Source organism: Strix uralensis, chromosome 11, assembly GCF_047716275.1.
Source record: "Strix uralensis isolate ZFMK-TIS-50842 chromosome 11, bStrUra1, whole genome shotgun sequence".
Classification (NCBI taxonomy): Eukaryota; Metazoa; Chordata; class Aves; order Strigiformes; family Strigidae; genus Strix; species Strix uralensis.
The window spans coordinates 4550368-4571150 of record NC_133982.1 but is presented as its reverse complement, the minus strand read 5'-3'; the positions used below and the strand labels follow the sequence as shown (position 1 = coordinate 4571150).

Below are 20783 nucleotides of genomic sequence, written 5' to 3'. Positions count from 1 at the left end.
ATCTAGCAGTCAATGCTTATGATTGCTGATTTAAATTGGAATTCGACTTTTTTGAAGTTACTCAAATTTGCTTTTGGTTCTCTGTGCCAAAAAGCAACTGTTGGGACAAGGGAAGGAGGAGGTGAGTGGGATGGGTGGGGAGGCAGGGGAGTGGAGATGAAGGAGGGGAAGGAAGTGTTGGCTCTCCGGCTGTTCTTGAGCTGTAAAGGTTGAGGTTTATTCAAGCTGAAAACAGCCTGTGACTCCAGATTGGCCAAATTCAGGAGAATTCAGTTGGAGAAAGCTGATCTGGTCTTCTGAACACTTTGACACTCGGTTACTTTTCTCCTCCCATGGGAGTATTTCCAGCCAACAGAGAAAAGGAGGGAGTTTAACAGCAAACTCCAGTTCTAGTCTGGCTACTTAAGACTCGAGGTTTGAAATACTTCACTATAATTTTATTATCATCTGTTTAAAACACAATGTTAAGCAGAATGCCATTGCTTAGAATGTAAAAGAAAGTGAAGCCTGCCAGATTCAGGCAAAAGTTACTGACTTAAGCAACTAAAAGCAGAGGTACCCAAGAGGCTCATCCTTCACAGCTCTGGTTTAGTCATATATTAGACTTTCAAAACAACTACTTACCATCTGTTTCTTGCTCATGAAATACAAATAATAGTTTTTATTTCATTAGTTGTAAAGTAATTTAGTTAAACTTGCATTCATACTAAGGATTTTGATTGGATTCCATCTATCCCATTCAACCGGCACAAACCTCAAGGAAAAGTAAGCTCATACACATACTATGTGCTGCTGCTTTTCACAGAGAATCCGAACATAAGTCAAATTATTGAACTGTTAAATATATAGCATACAGCATAGCCCCTTGGTTACCAAAGTACACTGAATGAGCTGCAGAAGCTACATGGAACTACAAATCTATTGGAGTTAACAGTTAACACTGAGAAGCAGTCAGTCTTCAGGAGAAGAACAAAACAAATAATAAAAGACATTGTTTTAATCTTGAGGTTTAATTATATTTGCTGTTTTCAGTTATGCCTGTACTCATGGCTTTCAAGCCATGGCTTTAAACCATCTGTCCTGGATTTTACATTCCTTAAGCAGATGCTCTTACTCAAAAATGTGCACAGTTTTTCCTCTCCTGATGCTTCTGTTAAGCCAGTGGTTCTCAAACCTTTTAGACCTGACCCAGTTCTTAATTTTCCATAGCAGTTGGGTCCTGTGACATGACATGCATGTTGAGCTTGCTCTCTGCTGGGACCGTGCCCCTCCGTGGGGGGCTGGAGGCAGACCCCGAGGGCTGGGGAGAAGAGCAGGGCTTACCTGCTCCGGGGTCTACCTTGGCTCCTGGCTGCTTAAGGAGGCGGTGGCAGCGTCTTTTGGGCAGTGCAGAAGGGATTCCCTGCTGGGCATGCAGCTCTTGGGCTCCCGCGGGATGTGTGCTGTGTCCCCAACCTGAGAGCTGCTGTATTAAACAAAGAGCATAAACCTTTTGGTATTTCTGACTTCATTTTGCTACTGTAATTGCTTTGGAGAGGAGACGTGGGGGTCTTTATCAGAGCTTTTCCTAAGTTGTTAGCAAGGGCCGGTGTCTGCGTTACAAATTCCCTCTGGCTGTTGATCCCCTTGGTTGTGTCAACCTGCAGCCGAGCTTTGCGTAACGCTGCGGTCTGGGGGCTAAAACCACCTTTTTCTAACCCCTCTTCCTATTTCTGTAGTCCCACGAAAGAGTGAGCAAGCGCCTGCACCAGCGGTTCCAGGCCTGGGTGGACAAATGGACCAAGGAGCACGTGCCCCGCGAAATGGCAGCCGAGACAAACAAGTGGCTAATGGGCGAAGGGTTGGAGGGCTTGGTGCCCTGCACCACCACCTGTGACACAGAGACCCTGCACTTTGTGAGCATTAACAAGTACCGCGTCAAATACGGCACGATATTCAAGACACCATAAAACTCCCCCGGGGCAAGGGAAGAGCCCCGGAGATGTGTGTGTGTGTGCGCGCATCAAGGAAAGGAGGAAGATGCCTTTCTCCCCTCACTGTGTATCTCCGTAACATGGCCACTTGACTAGTGCGTGGCTGGTACAACCTGTCACCAGCGGGATTCCCTATAGGGACGTGGGTCTCCGCTGGCGCCCGCTGGGACCGTGGGCCACCGGCCCTTTGACTTCGGCACGCGTCCCCGGAGGGCGGGAAGGACCCTGCTCTGAACTGAGCCATCCCAGAGAAACACAACGAGCTCGTACACACCAGCAGTGTTGAGGCTTTGACTCCCCAGAGGCCCTGAGCGGCGAGGGAAGAGAACCGGAGGCTCTCCACGACCAGACCGCTTGGATGTGTCCCGAAATCCCCAGGTGCCTGTCGCGACCGGATTCTCCTCTCTTTACGCTGCCGCCGGCCGGCCGGGCTCCTGCGCGGGGCCATGGGGCAGCCCCACGCCAGCCACCTCATGGAGCGGACCCTGGGTTCCTCTCGCCTCCCTCTCCTCCCTCCCAGGCTGGACTCACCCCGTGCAGATCGGTCTGTCCTTTCTAGTGCCAGTGGAACTGTTTTGTTTTTTTTTTTTTTTTTTGTACCTGCTTGTTTACTAGTCTCTCCTAGTGCCATGCACCAGCTTTTCACACACATGTACGTACACACACACAACAGAGAACAACACGATTTTAACATGTTCCCCTCCTTTTTTGTAAATAAATGTACAAATTGTCAATTTTTTTTGGTTTTTTTTGGTTGTTTTTTTTTTTTTTTTAATTAAAGGAAGTATGCTTGATGTGCTAGCATAACTGTACTAGCTTCTTGTGTACCATAGTACCAGGTGGCTTGAGAATTAGTACCGACAGACAGACCGACGGAGACATTTATTACACTTTTTACCAAAGGGAGTTATCATTGTAGTGCTTTTGTGTGGAAACTTTTTTCTCCTTTTTTTGTAAATAAAAACAATGTCTTTGTTCTTAACTGGAGGAAGACACTCGCTCACCCACAGCCCTGTTCCTGGTCTGAAAGGCACCATGCAGCATGCAGTTTTTGGGTGGGGAAGGGGAGGGGGGGCACATCCGACCATTTTAAATGATTGGCTTCACAATCTGAGAGGAAAAAGCAGAGGCAGTGTGTGTGTTTTGTGGTTAACACAACCGAGGTATAAGCAGCCTGTTAAGATATATAAATATATAGTATATAATTTTAATTTTTTTTTAATTTTTGTTTTTCCTGGTGGGTAATTTTTATCCACCTAGTCTTCCAGCTCCAAGGACCTTCGCTTTTGGGAAGTGTTGCTGAGCTACTTAGCTGGGGTTGATTGTGCTGATGTATTTTTCCCTCTCAGTATTGGAGAGAACATCATCTGAAGTACCAAACCAGTATTTGATAGAGCTGCTCTGCGTGTGTGTTTGTGTGTGTGCGTGCGTGCAAGAGAAGGGCAAGGGGCTGGGGCGGGTCTCGGTGCATTTCACTAGTGAAATCTGCATATGGGATATATATTTTTTTAAGTATAGAAGTTTAGCGCTGGCAGATATTTAAAACACGGGGGAAGATTCTGATTTTAAAAAAAGAAGTCGGCATGGACTTCGTAAGCCACGACAGACACAACTGCACTGTCTCTCCTCCTCAAAGGAGGCAGCTTTCCTTGCACAAACCCATGCTGCCAGTCTTAAGCACCCAAAACGGCTTCCGTCGTCCCTGGCTAGGGAGCCGTGAGCAAGGCTTTGCCGCTGCTTAAACCTCTCCCAGGGATTTATTTTTTTTCCAAGACAGCAGGTAGTCTCCTCCCAGCACTGGAACTGCCCTCCCTTCCACGGGGAGAAGCTGGGGAGTGGGTCCCGAGAGGGACATGTGCCTCGCCAGCTGCGCCAGGAGAGCCGGGGTGGAAGCGCGCGGCCCTGAGAGGCCACTATTCATTGGCAGCCAATGTGCAGCAGGCAGATCTTGAACGGGAGCCTCCTATGGAGAGAGGGAAAGAGAGGGAAGAGCCCAGCGGGGAATATTCACAGTTTGCCAGCAATAACTTACCCGTCTCGTTTCTCCTCCTTTGCTGTAACCGGGCAGGAACGGGCTCTTGCGTGTCCTCTTCCATTTCAGAGGTTTCACGCGCACTCCCCCGCTCTCTATTTCCCCCTTTTTTTTCCTGTTGTATACTCAAGGTGATCTGGAAGTGAAAATCTTGGGTGATTTAGACTTTTGACCAGCTTGGAAGCTAACAGCTACTGCTGCTGCTGCTCGGTGGGTGTCTTGTCCCAGGAGTCGGTGCCTGCATGTCATTGAGCGCAAGGGGGGCTGGCGCGGATCCCCGGGACACGCCGCGGGGAGACCTCTGCCTTCAGCGGCCGGCCGCCCTCCCTCCGTCTGACATCCCAGCTCTGCTCCCAGCCTGTACAATAGCAGAGGTTTGGTTTTTCCTTCTTTTTATTTCAACTTGCTTTTTGTATTCTGTAATGTGATCCTCAGCCCACAATCCATGTGATTTCTATACAACTGTTGTAAACTTGACTGTAGTGCAGTATTTCCATTAAAATATCAGGGCTAATCATTGTGTACAGATTCTTCCTTCCTTCCTGATCATACACAATGAAATTCTGGGGTGCTTCTGCGGGGAAAAGGGGGAAGGAAGGAGGAGAGGTGGGTGCAGAACTGCTTAGGCCGAGGGATGGAGAGACGAGACTCTTGCTTGGGTTCTGCCTCTGGTTTCCCATTAATGAACTAAAACACGCAGTGTTTTGCACTGGCTGGAGACAATAATTCGCAGTTTTTTTCCCGAAGCTGGGAGGGAGGGGAGTCAGCAGAGCGAGGAACGCCGCCCTCAGGAGCGCGTTTCCAGACCCACGGGAGGACGGAGTGAGCGGGGCCGGGCCAGGGCCTCTCACCGGGGAAACTGCGGTGCAGCCAGGCAGGCCCGGCTCTCTCCCAGGCCCACCGCAGCGTCCTAAGCCACGGGGCACCCCCCGGGCCGGGCGGGAAGGCCCTACCGCGGGTGGCCGCTGGACGCGGGGCTGCCGGGATCCGCAGGCCGCGCCCGCCCGCCCCGCGCCGCCTCAGGGCCGCACCGCCCCCTGCGCATGCGCGGGAGAGGGGGGGAGGGGGAGGGGGTGCCCGCTGGTGGTGTGGCGCATGCGCAGAGCACAAGGGCCCAGCCATCATGGCCGCCCCGAAGCACCGGCGCACGGCGCTGGAGCGGGTCGAGAAGTTCCTCTCCGAGACCTACTTCACCGACTGCAACCTGCGGGGCAGGTGGGCGGCGGCGCCGCTCTCTTGGCGCTCTTCCCGGGGTGCTGGCAGCAGGCGTGTCTGTGTGTGTGTTGGGAAAAGGGACGCATTGCTGGGAGGGCAGGTGCCTCAGGAACAAGCCTAAGCAGTAAAACTAAGCCAGATGTGCTGGACCATCCCTTGTAAAGAGGAAACCTGACATAGTTCTGAAGATGCCCGCCCAGGTTCACAACGAGCAGATTGGGTATTTGCTAGGTTTTCAGCAAGTCAGAACTAGTGTGGCCAGCAGGGACAGGGAAGGGATCTTACCCCTGGACTCGGCACTGGTGAGGCCGCACCTCGGTGACTGGGTTCAGTTTTGGGCCCCTCACTCCAAAAAGGCCATTGAATGACTCGAGCGTGTCCAGAGAAGGGCAACGGAGCTCGTGCAGGGTCTGGAGCACAGGTCTGATGGGGAGCGGCTGAGGGAACTGGGGGGGTTTAGTGTGGAGAAGAGGAGGCTGAGGGGAGACCTCATGGCCCTCTACAACTCCCTGAAAGGAGGGTGCAGAGAGGGGGGATGAGTCTCTTGAGCCAAGGAACCAGCGCCAGGACAAGAGGGAATGGCCTCAAGCTGCGCCAGGGCAGGGTCAGACTGGCTCTTAGGAAGGATTTCTTTGCAGAAGGGGTTGTTGGGCGTTGGAATGGGCTGCCCAGGGCAGGGGGGGAGTCCCCATCCCTGGAGGGGTTGAAGAGTCGGGTTGACCCAGCGCTGAGGGATCTGGTGGAGTTGAGAACAGTCGGTGGGAGGTTCATGGTTGGACTGGAGGATCTTCAAGGGCTTTTCCAACCAAGATGATTTTCTGATTCTGTGTGTCTCTGTCTGTCTGTGCGCGTGTCTGTCTGTCTGTGTGTCCCTCAACTCCGTCTCCAGTCCCTTAGGGGACTCTGCTCCCCTCAGACTGCTGCCAGACAGTGCTGCAGGGGCTCGGTGGGGCTCAGTGAACAAAGCCACACACACACACACCCCCTGGCCAGCCTGGAGCTCTAGGTGCCGCTGGCACCCTGATCTTTGCCCCCCAGCCCTCCTCAGTGGGGCTGCCTGCGGGGCAATGCTACTGGTGGCCCAGCTCCGACAGGCCCCTTCAACGTGGCAAATTATTACTCTGTTGTTCAGTTAATACTCTGAGGGTATTAAGTGATAGCTGGATGGTACAGCCATGCTGGGGAAGCAGGGTGCTCCCTATCCCCATCCCCCGGGCTGCCCTCTGCAGGGCTGGCCTTATTAATCGTGTCCTGGCCACCTCTGACCACAGGCTTTTTGGGGATCGCTGTCCACCGGTATCGCTCTCCTGCTTCCAGACTCCGCGGCGCATCCCCTACGATGAGGCCGTCAGGCAGGAATTCAGACCAGCTAAAGTGGGAGACTCCTTTGGGCCCACGTGAGTACCAGATTCCTGTGGTGCCGTGACTGCAGCGGGGCTGGAGCTTGCGTCTCAAAGTTACGTGTGTGTGTGTGAAGCCTCACAAGCTCTCAGTGGTGAAGAAATGAGATGATAATCCTCTTCCCTGTTGTGTGCTTTAGGTAGAAGGTGTCTGCCTAGAAGCCCTTAGGGAGATTTCATGAAGAAACAGACCGAGATGTGTCTCGTTTCCAAGGAGAACGTAGAGCTGGATTCATTGATCCCTTGTGCTGAGAGTTTGTGTTCATGGTTATGACCCTGATGCTTCTGCGTGGGGCCTGCGCGCTTTGTCAGGGCTGGGAGAAGATTGGCCTTTTTTCCCAGCAGTGGTCAGAGACACGATGCTACTGTCTGTTTCTCTGGGGTCCCAGAAGAGGCTGGGCTGGGCCAGCACCACAGGGTTTGTGTGCTGCCTTCTGAGCTTCCTCGCCCGCTGGGGCTGCCGTGCCTCCTTGCAGCCTGGGCACTAGCCTGCCCTGGGAGTTAAGGGCACAATTAGAAGGGTCACAGGTCGGGCCCTGTCCCAGGCATAATTCAATTCCTAGTACCCCCTGGTTTCACTGTCTTTGGGGTGGCTGTGGGTGCTAGAGGAACAGTTTTCCAGTCCCCATCAGCTTGAAAGAGCGCATCACCCCGCTCAGCTTGGCTTTTAACTTGCTGTCAAATCCCTAACCCTCAACAACAACTGACAATAGTGGGTGCCATGAGTTACAAGTTTCGCTTGGTGAAAGACCGACAGGTCAGGTCAGCAGCTCCCGGCGAAGGGAAAGCCCAGTGCATTTAAAAGGCCCAGAACAAGGCTGGCACGTGCAGGCACTGTGTGCTGCTTAAACTGAAGGTGTGTCACAGCCAGCCGCACAGGGAGCCACCTCCCGACTACGCCGTGTCTGGGGGCACAGGGTAAAGCAGGTCTGTACGGACAGGTAGCATCGTTACAGTTGAATCCCATCAAACTTGAGTGCTGTCCCCATTCTGCTTTTTCCATGGAGGCTCTGTGGAAGTGTGGTTTCCCTTGGGAGAAGGTCTCCCCGTGGGCTGAGGTGCTACCTGCTCTCTTCCAGGTGGGAGACGTGCTGGTTTAAGGTGGAGCTGAGCATCCCTCCGGTGTGGGCAGGGCGGGAAGTGCACTTCGTCTGGGAGAGCGATGGGGAGGGCATGGTGTGGCGAGACGCCCAGCCTGTCCAGGTAAGGAGGCATGGATCAGGGGTGTGCCAGCTCTGCCAGGTGCTCTGCTACATACAGAGTGGTTATCTGCCTTAGCCCTCTGCACTGGGGCGGTAGAAGAACCCTCCCTCCCATCTGTTATTTGCTCTTCAGAGAAATGCCTACCTGTGTTGGGGGGTGTAAAATAACACGTAGACCAACAGGAAAGAACCAAGAACAATTGGAGGTCTAGACAGAGTGGTCACACAGAAAAACAGAAGGAGGATATGTAGTTGTAGAGTTGTTTAGCCTCAAGTGGCAATCTCTGAGGCAATAGGAGAGCTGTCTTTAAATATGGGAGGAGCTGCCGTGCAGGGAAGGGCAGTGTTTGTGCAGAGTCTGATGCGTGGGGTGGGAGAGAGGACTACTCTCGTGGTTTGCATGCTGTGCTGTCAGACCGCAGAGGGTCTGTGGGCTATTTCCAAACTTAGGCCCAGAAAGGCAGGTCTGCTGGTGGTAGGTTTTGAGTGTTTTCTAGGGGTTGCCCCCGCCAGGAATTAAAATTCTGGTCTGCAAACCAGTAACAGCTAAAAATCCCTTGCTTAGGCATTAGCAAATCTGTCTTGGAGGAAAGGTAGACAAGCATTGGGCCTGAGATGTGAATCTCCACTGCCATCGAGAACAGTGGGACAGACTCTGGTCACATATGTCAACTTCAATCCTGCTTTAGGGTGCTGGAATGGCTCAGGTGGCCTTTTGCAGCCCTGCCCTGCTCTGTGGTGGTGTCTGCAGCGTTTGTGTTACTGCTGGGACAGCAGCAGTTTCCATGCCGGTTGTTCTTGTGGGAAGCATTGTCCCACCAGACGTGGGACCAGGCCCCGCCATCCAGCTGGATGTGTCTTGTCCTCCCCATCCAGCCCTCTGTCAGGGACCTGCGAAGAAAACGCATGTTAAATGTGCCATCTTCCCCTGCAGGGTTTGACTAAGGAAGGTGAGAAGACCAGCTACATCCTGACGCGCAGCATGAAAGAGCTGGAGCCCCGCAGGTGGGTAGTCAGCCTAGGCCGGGCAAGGTGAGATCCTTGTGAGTCCTGGTGCTCTGAGAAGTATCCAGCGTGCAGGGGCTCTGTCTGTCGTTCAGGTGGGGCCAGTCCTGCCTGAATCAAGCACTTTCCTGGCTGACTGCTTGTGATCTGCTCCCTGATGGTTTCCTTTTGGTCTTCACAGTCTGACGCTGTATGTGGAGCTGGCCTGCAACGGTCTCTTTGGGGCTGGCAAGGGCAGTATGATCGCCCCTCCAGACCCGGACAGGAGGTTCACCCTGAGCAAGGCTGAGCTGGTCGTCTTCAACAGAGACGTCTACGAACTGCTGATGGATCTGGAAATACTGCTGGACATGGCCCAGGTCTGTGAGCTCCTGCTCTTCCCTTCTCTCACCCTTTCCACCTCCTTCCACAACTTCATTTTATCTCCTTCTCCTGCCATTCCACGATTTGTCTCCTCACACCAGGAGGCCCTGGAGGAGCAAATGTTTGCTGCTGCTGCTTTAGCACAATTTCTCCTAGAGTAGGAGAAAACTGAACAGAGAGAAGCCACAGGTGGTTTTTTTCATCCACTTTCTGATCCAAGGCAGGATCCGTTAGACCAGAGCCCCCCGGAATGGGTGTGTATGTAACCTGGATTTAGAAAGCACATGAGCAAAGACTTAAGGTTGTGTCTGTGAAGCAGGGACACGGTGTTTACCTGGCACTGCTGGCAGAGTCAGATGTTGGAAGGAGGTAGCAGGTTCTCCCTGAGGCAGGTGGCATCAAGCTGGTGCAGAGAACTGCTGTGTGCCAGAGGATGTGCTGAGCTCAGAGCCAAGCTGTTATCACTCCCAATCCCAGCTCCTTGGGGAGGAAAACCAGAGGAGTTTCCAGGCACTGTACACTGCCAACCAGATGGTCAACATGTGTGACGTTACGGACCCCTCCACCTTCCCTGCTGCCCGTCACCTGGCTGCAGCCATCTTCAGCCAGAGGAACGGCGAGAGCCAGCACACCATCCATGCCGTGGGTCACTGCCACATTGACTCTGGTGAGAGCAGCACAGCACTCCCTCTTTGCTGACCTGGAGGCCAGGGTGTGCTGCCCAAGGGGAGAGCTGGCTGCCCTGGGGCTCCAGGCACTGGGTACTGTCCCCCGAGGGAAGGGAAAGGGACCTCTGTGCTGCCATACAGCTGGTCTGTCACCGAGGCAGGGGAACGTGTGGCTGACTGTGCCGTTTGGAGCACTGATGGGGCTGGCAATGAGGGATGAATTACAGACCACTGTCTTCCACCTGTTGGACTTCACCCCTCAATTTCCAGTCCCTGGAAGACTGTCAGTCTCGACAGAAAGGCAGTGGGAGAAGCAGGAGCTGGAGGCTCCAGGCTATGTTGCTGTCGGGTACTTAGCCAAAAGACAGCATTTTGCACTAGCATTTTCCCCGACTGATCTGTGAAAGGCAGCACAGCCCCATTCCCAAAAGAGCTTGTGCTGAGTAATAACCGCGGCGGGGCCGTGCCTGTCCCCACAGCCTGGCTGTGGCCCTACGAGGAGACCATCCGTAAGTGCGCTCGGAGCTGGGTCACGGTGGTCCGTCTGATGGAGTGCAATCCAGAGCTCACCTTCGCCTGCTCCCAGGTGAGTGAGCTCCCTCTGGGGACCTCTCCTTCTGCTCGTGGCATGTTGCTTCTCCAGCATGACTCAAAATGAGATGGGGCAGGGGGTGACCAGGAGTGTCCTGGGCAGTTGCAGAGAGGAGGGATGTCAGTGTGGAGCGATGGGGTGGGAGCTGAGGCTGGTCTCTGTGCTCTGGCAGGCGCAGCAGTTTGAGTGGGTGCAGAGCTGGTACCCCGGGCTCTACGCGCAGATTCAGGACTTCGTGGCGAAGGGGCAGTTCCTTCCTGTTGGAGGCACCTGGGTGGAAATGGTGAGAAGCGTGGTGAGCCTGGCTCGCCACACCCTCCCTGCACCATCCTTCTGGGACCAGTCCTGGTACTGGAGGGGGAGAGCAGAGCCTTTGCTGAGCCTGTCTGGTTGGTGATGGTCGCAGGGCCCGGAAAACAGCAGCTGTCTGCAGTGTCTAGCCTGGCAAAACTACCATCCCTCTCCTAAATCATTTCATTCCCTGAGAAAGGAGCCTTGCTCTGGACTGCCTGAGCCCTGTTCTGCCTTTCGCCCTCTGCCAAGCTCTGCTTAGATCTTCCCCGTGGTCTGCCAGGTCAGGATAACAGCGGGTGGGAATGGGGTGCTCACAAGACTTCCTGTTGTTCCCTTTCCCCCCAGGACGGGAACCTGCCCAGCGGGGAGTCCATGGTGCGGCAGTTCCTCCAGGGACAGCGGTTCTTCCAGGAGCAGTTTGGACGGATCTGCTCGGAGGTGCTTTCTCTTTTCCAGCACACCTTCCTTGCACACCAACTCCTTCCACCTCTTGCTATGCGTGAGGGTTTCCCTCAGGTTCTCCAGATACAGTGTTCAGGTGCCTCATGTTGGCCTTTTTGTAGCTAAAGCCACGATGAGTAAATATCTACTCCCCCATGTATCGTAGCACAGCCCCGGGCCTTGGTAATATTGCTTTGTAGGTTCCTGGCAGGTCTCTAGAATTGCTCCTTGTCTAGCACATCTTTTGTCCTCTCTGCAAGAAAGACTGAGAGCCTGACTACCAAGAAACCCTCCACGAGCTCAGGCTGTGACTTGTGGCTGGTGTGACTCACATGTGTCTCTCTCCCTCTGCTGCTGTCACCTCTGCTCCCAGTTCTGGCTGCCGGATACATTTGGATACTCAGCCCAGCTGCCCCAGCTGATGCGTGGCTGTGGGATCGGGCGGTTCCTCACGCAGAAGCTCAGCTGGAACCTGGTGAACACCTTCCCGGTGAGCTGTGCTTCCCTTCTTCCCAGGGGATGGACTTGTGGTTGCTGGAGTCTGTCTGCAGGGCTGGACCTGTTGGTTCCACAGGTCGAGCCAGTCCTTCAGTTCAGCTGACACAGGCTTTTCTTCCAGAATCCGCCAGTTTATGGTGGTAGCGATGTCCTGTCAGGCTTTGGGGGAGAGGAAGGACATGGTTAGAGATCCCAGCTGGGCCCCTGGCCTACAGATTCCTTCTGCTTCCAGATGAGAAGCTGTGACTTGCGTGCAGGTCTAACAGACATCAAACCCAGTCTCTCCTCTGCTGCCTCCTGCCCTTGTGGCATTCCCCATCCTTGTGCAACTTCTCCTTGCACTGATCCGTCAGGGCATCCTGCAACCCCGTGGAGAGAAAGTGAAGGCCCAGTTTGAATCCTCAAGGGGCTCTGAAGTGCCTGTCCCCTGTGCACTTCCCTGGTGACAGAGGTGCTGGGCTTTGTGTGTTTGACAGGGCTTGTGAGGAAGCTTGGGCTTTTACTGCATGAGTTTTGTGCTGATGTGGTTGAAGTGTGCCCTCCATGCACACATTTGTGTGGGACATGAGTTTGGGAGCCTTGAAACACTGAGCTAAGGGTGAATTTTATCTCTTTCTGGTACCAGCATGACCAGAGATTTCCTTTTGGGAATTCCTGGAAACAATGGGGCTGTGTTTTAGCATTTTGGCACTGTGTGGTAGGGGGGCTGTACGAGACACCATGCTTTCCTTTGGCTCCCTTCCAGCATCACACCTTTTTCTGGGAAGGCATTGATGGTTCCCGAGTGCTGACCCATTTCCCCCCTGGTGACTCCTATGGGATGCACGGGCGAGTGGAAGAGGTGAGTGAGGTTGCCAGTCCCACACGTGAAGTGCAGTGCCAGCCCCTTGGGGCCAGACCTGAGGCTCCTAGGAGAGGGCCCTGCCTGGGAAGGGAGCAGGATAGCTGGCAGCATTGCTGGATGAAGGCTGTTTGGGTGCCTGGCAGTCGACTGCCTGCCTCTGAGATGTGTCCGTGCCTGATTTTGGTAGTTTGGGCTGTGGAAGAGGGGCAGGACTGGGCTTTGCACCCTAAAGACTGACCTGGCTTTCTTCTGTGGAGCTGTGGGAGCTGGGGCTGGACGCCAGGGGATTGCAGCTGTCCAAAAATCCCTCTAGATGCTGAAAACAGTGAAGAACAACAAGGACAAAGGACGTGTGAACCACAGCGCTTTCCTCTTTGGCTTTGGAGATGGAGGAGGGGGCCCCACACAGAAAATGCTGGACAGGATGAAGAGAATGACTGACACAGACGGGCTGCCAAGGTGAGAGGAGAGCTCCTTTCCTCTCTCCTTGCAGGAGCACTTGTTTTGAGCCAGGCCTAGCTTTCAGCAGTGCCAAGTGACGTCCTCAGGGATTAGTACCGGGGCTGGTGCTGTTTAACACCTTTGAGGTGACATGGACAGTGGGATCGAGTGCACCCTCAGCAAGTTCAACAACGACACCGAGCTGTGTGGTGCGGTCACACGCTGGAGGGAAGGGATCCATCCAGAGGGACCTGGACAGGCTGGGGAGGTGGGACGTGCAAACCTCATGGAGTTCAGCAAGGCCAAGGGCAAGGTCCTGCCCATGGGTCGGGGCAATCCCAAGCACAAATCCAGGCTGGGCCATGAGTGGCTGGAGAGCAGCCCCAAGGAGAAGGACTTGGGGGGGTTAGTCGGTGGAAAACTGACCGTGAGCCAGCAACGTGCACTCACAGCCCAGAAAGCCAACGGTACCCTGGGCTGCATCCAGAGAAGTGTGGGCAGCAGGTACAGGGAGGGGATTCTCCCCCTCTACTCCGCCCTCGTGAGACCCCCCTGGAGTGCTGGGTCCAGCTCTGGGGGCACCAAATAAGAACATGGACCTGCTTGAGTGGGTCCAGAGGAGGCCACGAAGATGATCAGGGGCCTGGAGCACCTCCCTTATGGGGACAGGCTGAGAGAGTTGGGGGTGTTCAGTCTAGAGAAGAGAAGGCTCCAGGGAGACCTTCTAGTGGCCTTCCAGTACTTAAAGGGGCTACAGGAAAGCTGGGGAGGGACTCTTGATCGGGGAGTGTAGGAATAGGACGAGGGGTAATGGTTTTAAACTGACAGAGGGTTGATTTAGATTAGATATAAGGAAGAAATTCTTTACTGTGAGGGTGGTGAGACACTGGCACAGGATGCCCAGAGGAGCTGTGGGTGCCCCCTGGGGCATGGACGGGGCTTTGGGCAACCTGGGCTAGTGGAAGGTGTCCCTGCCCATGGCAGGGGGTTGGAACTGGAAGATTTTCAAGGTCCCTTCCAACCTAAACCATCCTGTGATTCTCTGAAAAGAAACGGTGTGCAGAGGAGGGCAGGGAGCAAGCAGGGCAAGCAGAGGGCTAGGAAGGATTGTTAGGGAGACAGAGTCTCCCCATCATCAAGGGCTGTAAGAACAGGTACATGGGACAGCCCTGGACTGCTTGCGAGCCCTCAGCTGAGCCGTGGGGTGAGTGGCCAGCCCAGCAGTGGTGCCGGGCAATCAGTCCCTGCCTGGGGACTGTGCAGGTCTCTGTGGCAGGCAGCAAGAGCAGCGTGGAGTGGCAGAGGGGTAGGAGGAGGTTGAGGGGAACAGTGTGTGGTTGAGTTGGGGTTTCTGAAGCCTTGGCTCCGAGGCTGTCACCTTCCTGGCTGGGATGCCCTGTTAGCTGTGACACAGGTTTCTCCCCTGTTTGTGTGTCTCTCCCACAGGGTTCAGATCTCCACTCCCGACCGACTCTTTTCTGCCCTGGAGAAGGAGTCATCGCAGCTGTGCACCTGGGTGGGAGAGCTCTTCCTCGAGCTGCACAATGGCACATACACCACCCAGGCCCAGGTGACTGCGCACGGGCTGGGGCCACGGTCTCCCTTCCCCCCAGCAAAGGTGGCCATTCTCAGTTCTCTTCACTACTGCCCAGGTGGCTCCAGGCTTCGGGCAGGGCCCTTTAGGTCCCAACAGTGGGAGCCACCTTGTAGCCAGGACTCCAAAAGCCAGATTTATTGTCAGACTTTCTTCAGGGGGTGAGAAGGAAGCCTGACACAGCAGGGCCCCCTTAGTCAACGGCTGCCACGTCCTTCAGTTTAGCAGATAGTTGCAGAGCTTGGGTGAGGAATCAGAAGAAGGGGAGGAAGGTGAGAACAGAGACAGGGGAAGTTCTGTCCTGTGCTAGGAGATTCAGTTTGAAATGTGGCAAATAATAACTCACTGGTAATGGCAAAATTATGACACCTACAAATAACAAGCTTCCTGCACTGGAGCTGGGCTTTTGCTGCTCGTGTGAGAGATCCACTCTTAGCTACCAATTTCCTAAGCATCTTCGTTCTCTCCCTGTTTTGACACCAGATAAAGAAAGGGAATCGGGAGTGCGAGCGAATACTCCATGACGTCGAAGTACTCAGCACCTTGGCTGTGGCGCGGGGCGGCACGTTCCAGTATCCTGCCAGCCAGCTGCAACGGCTCTGGAGGTGAGGTACAGCAGCACTGATGGTATCAGGGGAGGATGTGGTGAGGCTGGGGACTTCAACGTGAGAGCTGGCTGCTCTTGGGGTACCACTGCCCATCCCCTACAGCTCTTTGTCCCTGCCTGACTCTGGGTAGAAATCCTTGCTGTCAGTGCACCAAAATTAGCCTGGACCACGCTGGTGTGGGCAGTTACTGGGCGGCTCAGTGGGCTGATGGTGGGAGATGGTCACTGATCTCTCAGCCCCGTTCAGCTGGAGCCAGAAGGGTGACTGGCCACAGCCTGTCTGCATCTGAACTGCCTCGAGTGAGCGGGAGAGCGGTGCGTGGTTAGGGTGTAGGGACCTTTGCAGATGTAGTACTGCAGGCGTGTGTGTGCACAACCCCTTCCATAAACTGATCAGGCCTCCACCTGGAAAGTGTTTCAGTGCTTTGCCTGATTCTCCTGTTAGAAGACAGCTCCAAAGCCTCACTGCTCTGCTGGCTGGAAGCTTCGTTTCTGACCTAAGCTTATTCCTCGCCAGTTTTGCCTTGTCTGAACTTGTGCAACAATTTATCTGGTAGCCCCGAGGGACAAAAAAACCCATCTCTTACTCCCCACGGTTATGGTTTACTAAGATGACAGTTGACAAGTCCTAACATAAAGGGATTTAAAGGATGCTATGAAAGAAAAAAGCCTTTTCTCTCAGTGTTTGCTAATGGAAGGATAAGGAACAGTTACTAAGTTTGTCCATCTTGCAGACAGGGCTCGGTAAGCCAGAACAAGTCCGGTGCTCTCACCTGGTTTCTGTTCTGTTTCAGGTTATTGCTGCTCAACCAATTCCATGATGTTTTGCCAGGCAGCTGTATCCAGCTGGTGGTTGAGGACGCCCTGCAATACTATGCAGGTGAGCAGGACGTTTGGCTGGGAGGGCACTCACCCTTTGGAGCACTCTGGGACCTGCTTGGTGGGGCTGCAGAGGTTTCAGTCCTGGGCTGCCAGGTGCTGTGGGTCGAACCTGTGCAGGCATGTGTCTGTAACAGTGCTCACTCAACAGGGAATTAGCAGGGGAGCCAAGGGATTAAAAACCATCCCAAGTTACTGACTTCTCTTCTTGCAGCTGGCATGCCAGGATAGACCCCAGCAAAGGTTTGCTCCTGCCTGCCCACAGGCACTTGCAGTAGCTTTACTTTATTATAGCACCGCAGTTTTTCAGTTGAGCTGGCATAGCTCATTGTAATCTTGTAATAACAAAGTTAACAATAATTATAAAACTTTAATTACTTACTAATAGATAATAATAATTAATATTAATGAGTAATTGTAGCTTGGAAGTAGCTAAAGTGTGTGTACATCGCATGGGAGTGCCAGAAACTCTCTCAGATGTGAGAAACAGCCTGGCTGGATCCAGCTGAGGCCTTTTTGTTGCTCAGAGATCCGCAGGGCTGGCGCTCGGCTGCAGGAGGAAGCTGTGCAGTCCTTATGCAGGGAACTGCTGCAGCCCAAGGCAGGGAGCACCGAGAGCACCCTCGTGTTGAACACTTTGCCTTGGGAACGGACCGAGGTGATCTCCAGGGCTGGGCCAGCCGGAACAGAGACTTTAGGTATGTCTAACTTGGGGGTAACTCACGTATCAGAATTTCTTACAGGGGCAGAGACAACTAACAAAGAAATACTCTGCCTCTCTCTGCCCTGGGGAGGGTTTACTGACTTGTCAAATCATTCCTTGGGACTTTATCCCACTTCAAGTTGTCCCTGAATTATGGCTGAGGAAGAGGAGGGTTTGAAAGAGATGGTAGGTCTGACGTGAGAGCAACACAGTGTGACTCAGGGTTAGGTCTGGGGCAGACATTGGAACAGAACCTCTTTGCTTTCCAGCTCTGGTGACAGTCCCCAGCATGGGCTACGCTGTAGTGAGGGAGCCATTGCTGCCCCCTCAGCCTGTGGCAGTGAGGAGGCAGGTAAGCACAACAGCAGTTGTCCTCGGATCGGTGTACCCTGCATCAAAGGTTGATTGGGAAAAAATCTACAGAATCCAGCACGCAGCAAGGCTGCACACTAGATCTGCAACCGGAGCACTCCACTCCCACAGGTGTGGGTCTGTGAAATCTGTTTCTGTCTTTTCCCCAAGGAGGACGGCTCCATTGCCATGGAGAACGGGGTGATTGCAGTCTGCCTGGACATGATGGGGCGCCTGACCTCGCTTCAGCTGGTGGACTCCGAGAGGTATGGCTGTCACCCAGTCACTGGAACCGGGCTCCTCAAACCTCTCACTGTACGCCCTTCTCCACTGCTGGTTCTTCTTACGCTGCTGTTTCTCTGTTCCAGAGAGTCAGTCCCAGATGCCTGCTGTGCCAACCAGTTTGCGCTCTTTGATGATGTTCCCCTGTACTGGGATGCCTGGGACGTGATGGATTATCACCTGGAAACCAGGTAGAGGAGCAGTGCATGCAGCACTTGGATTTTGACTTTGCTCTGAGGTTTGTGCCTCCCTGCCAGTCCCAGCTGTAACAAAAGCTGCAACAGAATGTTTGCTTTGGAGAAATGAGTGCCTGCTGTGTGGGAGGCTGGGTTGGGATTTGGGAACCAGGATCTACCAGGCTGAGACCAGTTCTGCCTTGATCCCTTTCTCTAGGAAGCCAGTAACAACGCTGCTGAAGCCTCTGGAAATCACCCTGGCTGGGGGCCTGCGGGGAAGTGCAAGCTTCTCTCTGCAGATCGGGGAAAGCAGCACCTTAACCCAGGAGATCATCCTGGATGCCACGTGCCCGTACCTCCGCTTCCTGACCCAGGTTTGGCCAGCGGCTGCCACGCAATGCGAACATCTGTGCTGTGCAGGCAGGGCCCTGGGGAGCTGAACCTCGTGTCTGAATTATGTGCCCCCTCCTGCTTCCTTCCCTGGAGCCCCCCGCTGCCTGTCCTCTGCCTTAGGGGAAGGCAGCCTGAGGGTGGGCATCCTGAGGGACAAGGGTGGAAGAGAAACCCACCCAGTTCATCTGTGTTCAGACTCTAGGGCAGTTTTATTGTACCTGCTCTGGCCTGGGCGCGAGCTGGCTGCTGCGCACCGGGGAAGGATAAGTGCAGCCCCCCATGGTGATGTCCTTCTGCATTTAGGTTGAGTGGAAGGAGGCTCACAAGTTCCTGAAGGTGGAGTTCCCCGTGCAGGTCCGGAGCACAAACGCCACCTACGAGATCCAGTTTGGACACCTGCAGCGGCCAACGCACTGGAACACGTCCTGGGACTGGGCTCGATTCGAGGTGAGAGGAAAGGCAGCCTGGTCCCGGGGCCCAGCTGCTCCTCCCGTGCAGGGGCTGCTTTTGCTGCCAGGCAGTAGCTCTGTGTGGTGAATACGTCCCTTGGTACCTCCTGCAGGTGTGGGCTCACAAGTGGCTGGATCTCTCCGAGCACGGCTTTGGGGTGGCACTGCTGAACGACTGCAAATACGGGGCGTCAGCCCACGGGAACGTCCTCAGCCTCTCGCTGTGAGTTAGGGCAGGGGCGAGCGTGGAGCTGCAGCAGTCACTTCGCCTTCTGAGGTGTCTCTTGGAAGTCAAGGCAACGCCTGGTCCTAAATGATCCTAGTTAATAAGGAAATAGTCTGGTATTAGTCTCAGTGGCTGACTGTCGTCTGAGAATTTTTGGCTGACTTAATTACAGTTGACTAAAATAGTGTAATTCCTATGAGTTATGCTCATAGATAATTCAGGAGAGATCAGATCCACATTTGCACTAAGTAATTTTTCTGTTGCTGGCCAAAACATACCCCAGGAGGGTAGGAGAGAGAAGGAACAGCAATGTTATGGATGCATACCTTTAAAGCTAAGAGAAACTCAGCCATTTCAGTTTGACTCCATCAGCCACAAGTTTCACAGGAAAACACCTTCAAATTTTTTTTTGCTTCTGGGGCTCTGCTGTTGCCAGAAACCAGCAGCATGTTGGCTTCCACCTCAGGTCCCAGCCTCAAGGTAGCAGGAGGTGGCAGTTGTCTTGTCACAGTGCTCCTCCAGTCCTGCACTGGGTGACAGAGGGTGCTGCCAGTCTCACCTACCTTGTGTTGCCTTAGGCTGAGAGCACCCAAGTCCCCCGACGCCACGGCAGACATCACGCACCACCAGTTCACCTACGCTGTGATGCCTCACCTGGGTGAGTGGGGGGCAGAGCTGGGCCCTGTGGGGACACAGAGGGTGGAGGACGCTCCAGTGAGCCTTGGGGTGAGCACGCCTCTGGCTGTGCATGGGTAGAGGCTGGCTAGAGGTTCTTGTGTTGCAGGTTCCTTCCAGGACGCCGGTGTGATCCAGCATGCCTACAACTTGAATTTCCCCCTCCACACGGTCCCAGCCAGCTCTGCGCAGTGCCCGGCCTGGAGCGCGTTCTCCGTCAGCTCCCCTGCGGTCGTGCTGGAGACTGTCAAGCAGGCAAGTCCCCGGGGCAGAAGTAGGGAGGGTAGGCTCAGCTCAGCGCAACCGCCATCCCTCTGGTGTGCACATCCTGCTAGGCGAGGACAAGGGATCGTGGTCGTATCCGCATCCCTACGTGGGTGCTGCGGCCCCGGTCGTCAGCGCTGCACCATGGCAGGGCGGGAACTCGTGTGCACCCCGACAGAGCTGCTTGGCTGCGGTCGCTCGGGTCAGGCCGTACCCTGAGGTGTAGGATAGGATGTGCCTGTCTCTTGTCTGAAATCCCATTCCCCAAAGGCCGAGGACAGACCTGAAGCTGTGGTGGTTCGGCTGTATGAGGCGCACGGCAGCACGCTTGTCGCCTGGCTCCAGACCTCCCTCCCCATTCAGGAGGCGATGCTGTAAGTCCACGCTGGAGGGCTGTGGGCATCCGTGGGGCCAGAGATCGGCCGCTTCGGCCTCAGCTGCTGCTTTCTTCCCCAGCTGCGACCTCCTGGAGCGGCCGGCTGCCCAGGGCCGCCTGCCGCTGGAGCAGCGGGGCCTGAGGCTTTCCTTCACGCCCTTCCGCGTGCTCTCCGTCCTCTTGGTCTTGAGGCAGTGACACCATCCGCCGCCGTTGCTGATGCCGCAGCAACCTGGACCCAACACCGTGAGCTCAAATCGCAGCCTGAGGCTTCCCCCGTCCCCAGAGCTGTGTAAGGACACGGCGGTTCCAGGGAAGGGCAGTCTCCCCCTTTTCCCCCCACCCAGCCATCAGAGCGGCACTTGAAAAAACCACATTCTTCAGGAAAGGAGCAGTTTCCCCCTGCCTGGCCAGGGCAGGAGGGCCCGGTGAGTTCCTAGCTAGCTGAAGCGTGGGGAAGGTTGTGGGACAGGCTGGCTGGCCCCACGCGAGCTCTGCTCCAGCGCCGGGGGGTTTGGGGAGCAGCAGCTTTCCACCGTGGCTCCTGTGTCTCATCCAGACCCTAGCAACGAGTGTAGACACACTACAGTCACTCCCCTCTCCCTTCACCTGCCTCTTGCACTGCTCTTGCAGAAGGGGAACACAAGTAAACGAGAATTACGTGAAAACAAGCTCCAACCTGTTTTTCTTATTGCCAGATAACACCACTGATCTGCCTCCCACCAGGGGCTTTGGTGTAGCTGCTGCTCCCTCAGCAGGATCTCACTCATGGGCCTGGGGAGGCAGAACTTACCTTTATTTGGGGGGGGTGAGGGAGGGGAAGCCTGCTCCAGCCCATCT

General features: G+C 54.6%; 2 protein-coding genes across 3 annotated transcripts in view; both read left to right on the top strand.

Moving 5' to 3' along the window:
- The window catches only part of SIN3A (SIN3 transcription regulator family member A), a 34299-nt gene extending 31345 nt beyond the window's left edge, over positions 1-2954 (top strand). The window contains exon 21 of the mRNA XM_074880646.1: positions 1719-2954. Coding sequence (XP_074736747.1) covers positions 1719-1949 — 231 coding nt within the window. The 3' untranslated portion in view covers positions 1950-2954. The remainder of the gene's footprint in view (positions 1-1718) is intronic.
- Positions 2955-5117: 2163 nt separating this feature from the next.
- Positions 5118-20610, top strand: MAN2C1 (mannosidase alpha class 2C member 1). 2 transcript variants are annotated; one of them, XM_074880642.1, is made up of 26 exons: positions 5118-5220; positions 6492-6617; positions 7700-7823; positions 8757-8827; positions 9009-9186; positions 9668-9857; positions 10338-10444; positions 10623-10733; positions 11090-11182; positions 11559-11675; positions 12429-12524; positions 12841-12986; positions 14415-14538; positions 15046-15167; positions 15964-16049; positions 16576-16746; positions 17021-17103; positions 17274-17368; positions 17471-17575; positions 17778-17934; positions 18257-18400; positions 18516-18625; positions 19207-19286; positions 19413-19558; positions 19838-19941; positions 20024-20610. In XM_074880642.1, exons 1-26 carry the CDS (start codon positions 5129-5131, stop codon positions 20139-20141), a joined length of 3096 nt encoding a protein of 1031 aa, XP_074736743.1. In that variant the 5' UTR covers positions 5118-5128; the 3' UTR covers positions 20142-20610. The 2 variants fall into 2 exon arrangements, with proteins under 2 accessions (XP_074736743.1, XP_074736742.1); XM_074880641.1 differs by lacking the exon at positions 20024-20610 and having other exon boundaries at positions 19413-19908.
- The last annotated feature ends 173 nt before the right edge of the window (positions 20611-20783 follow it).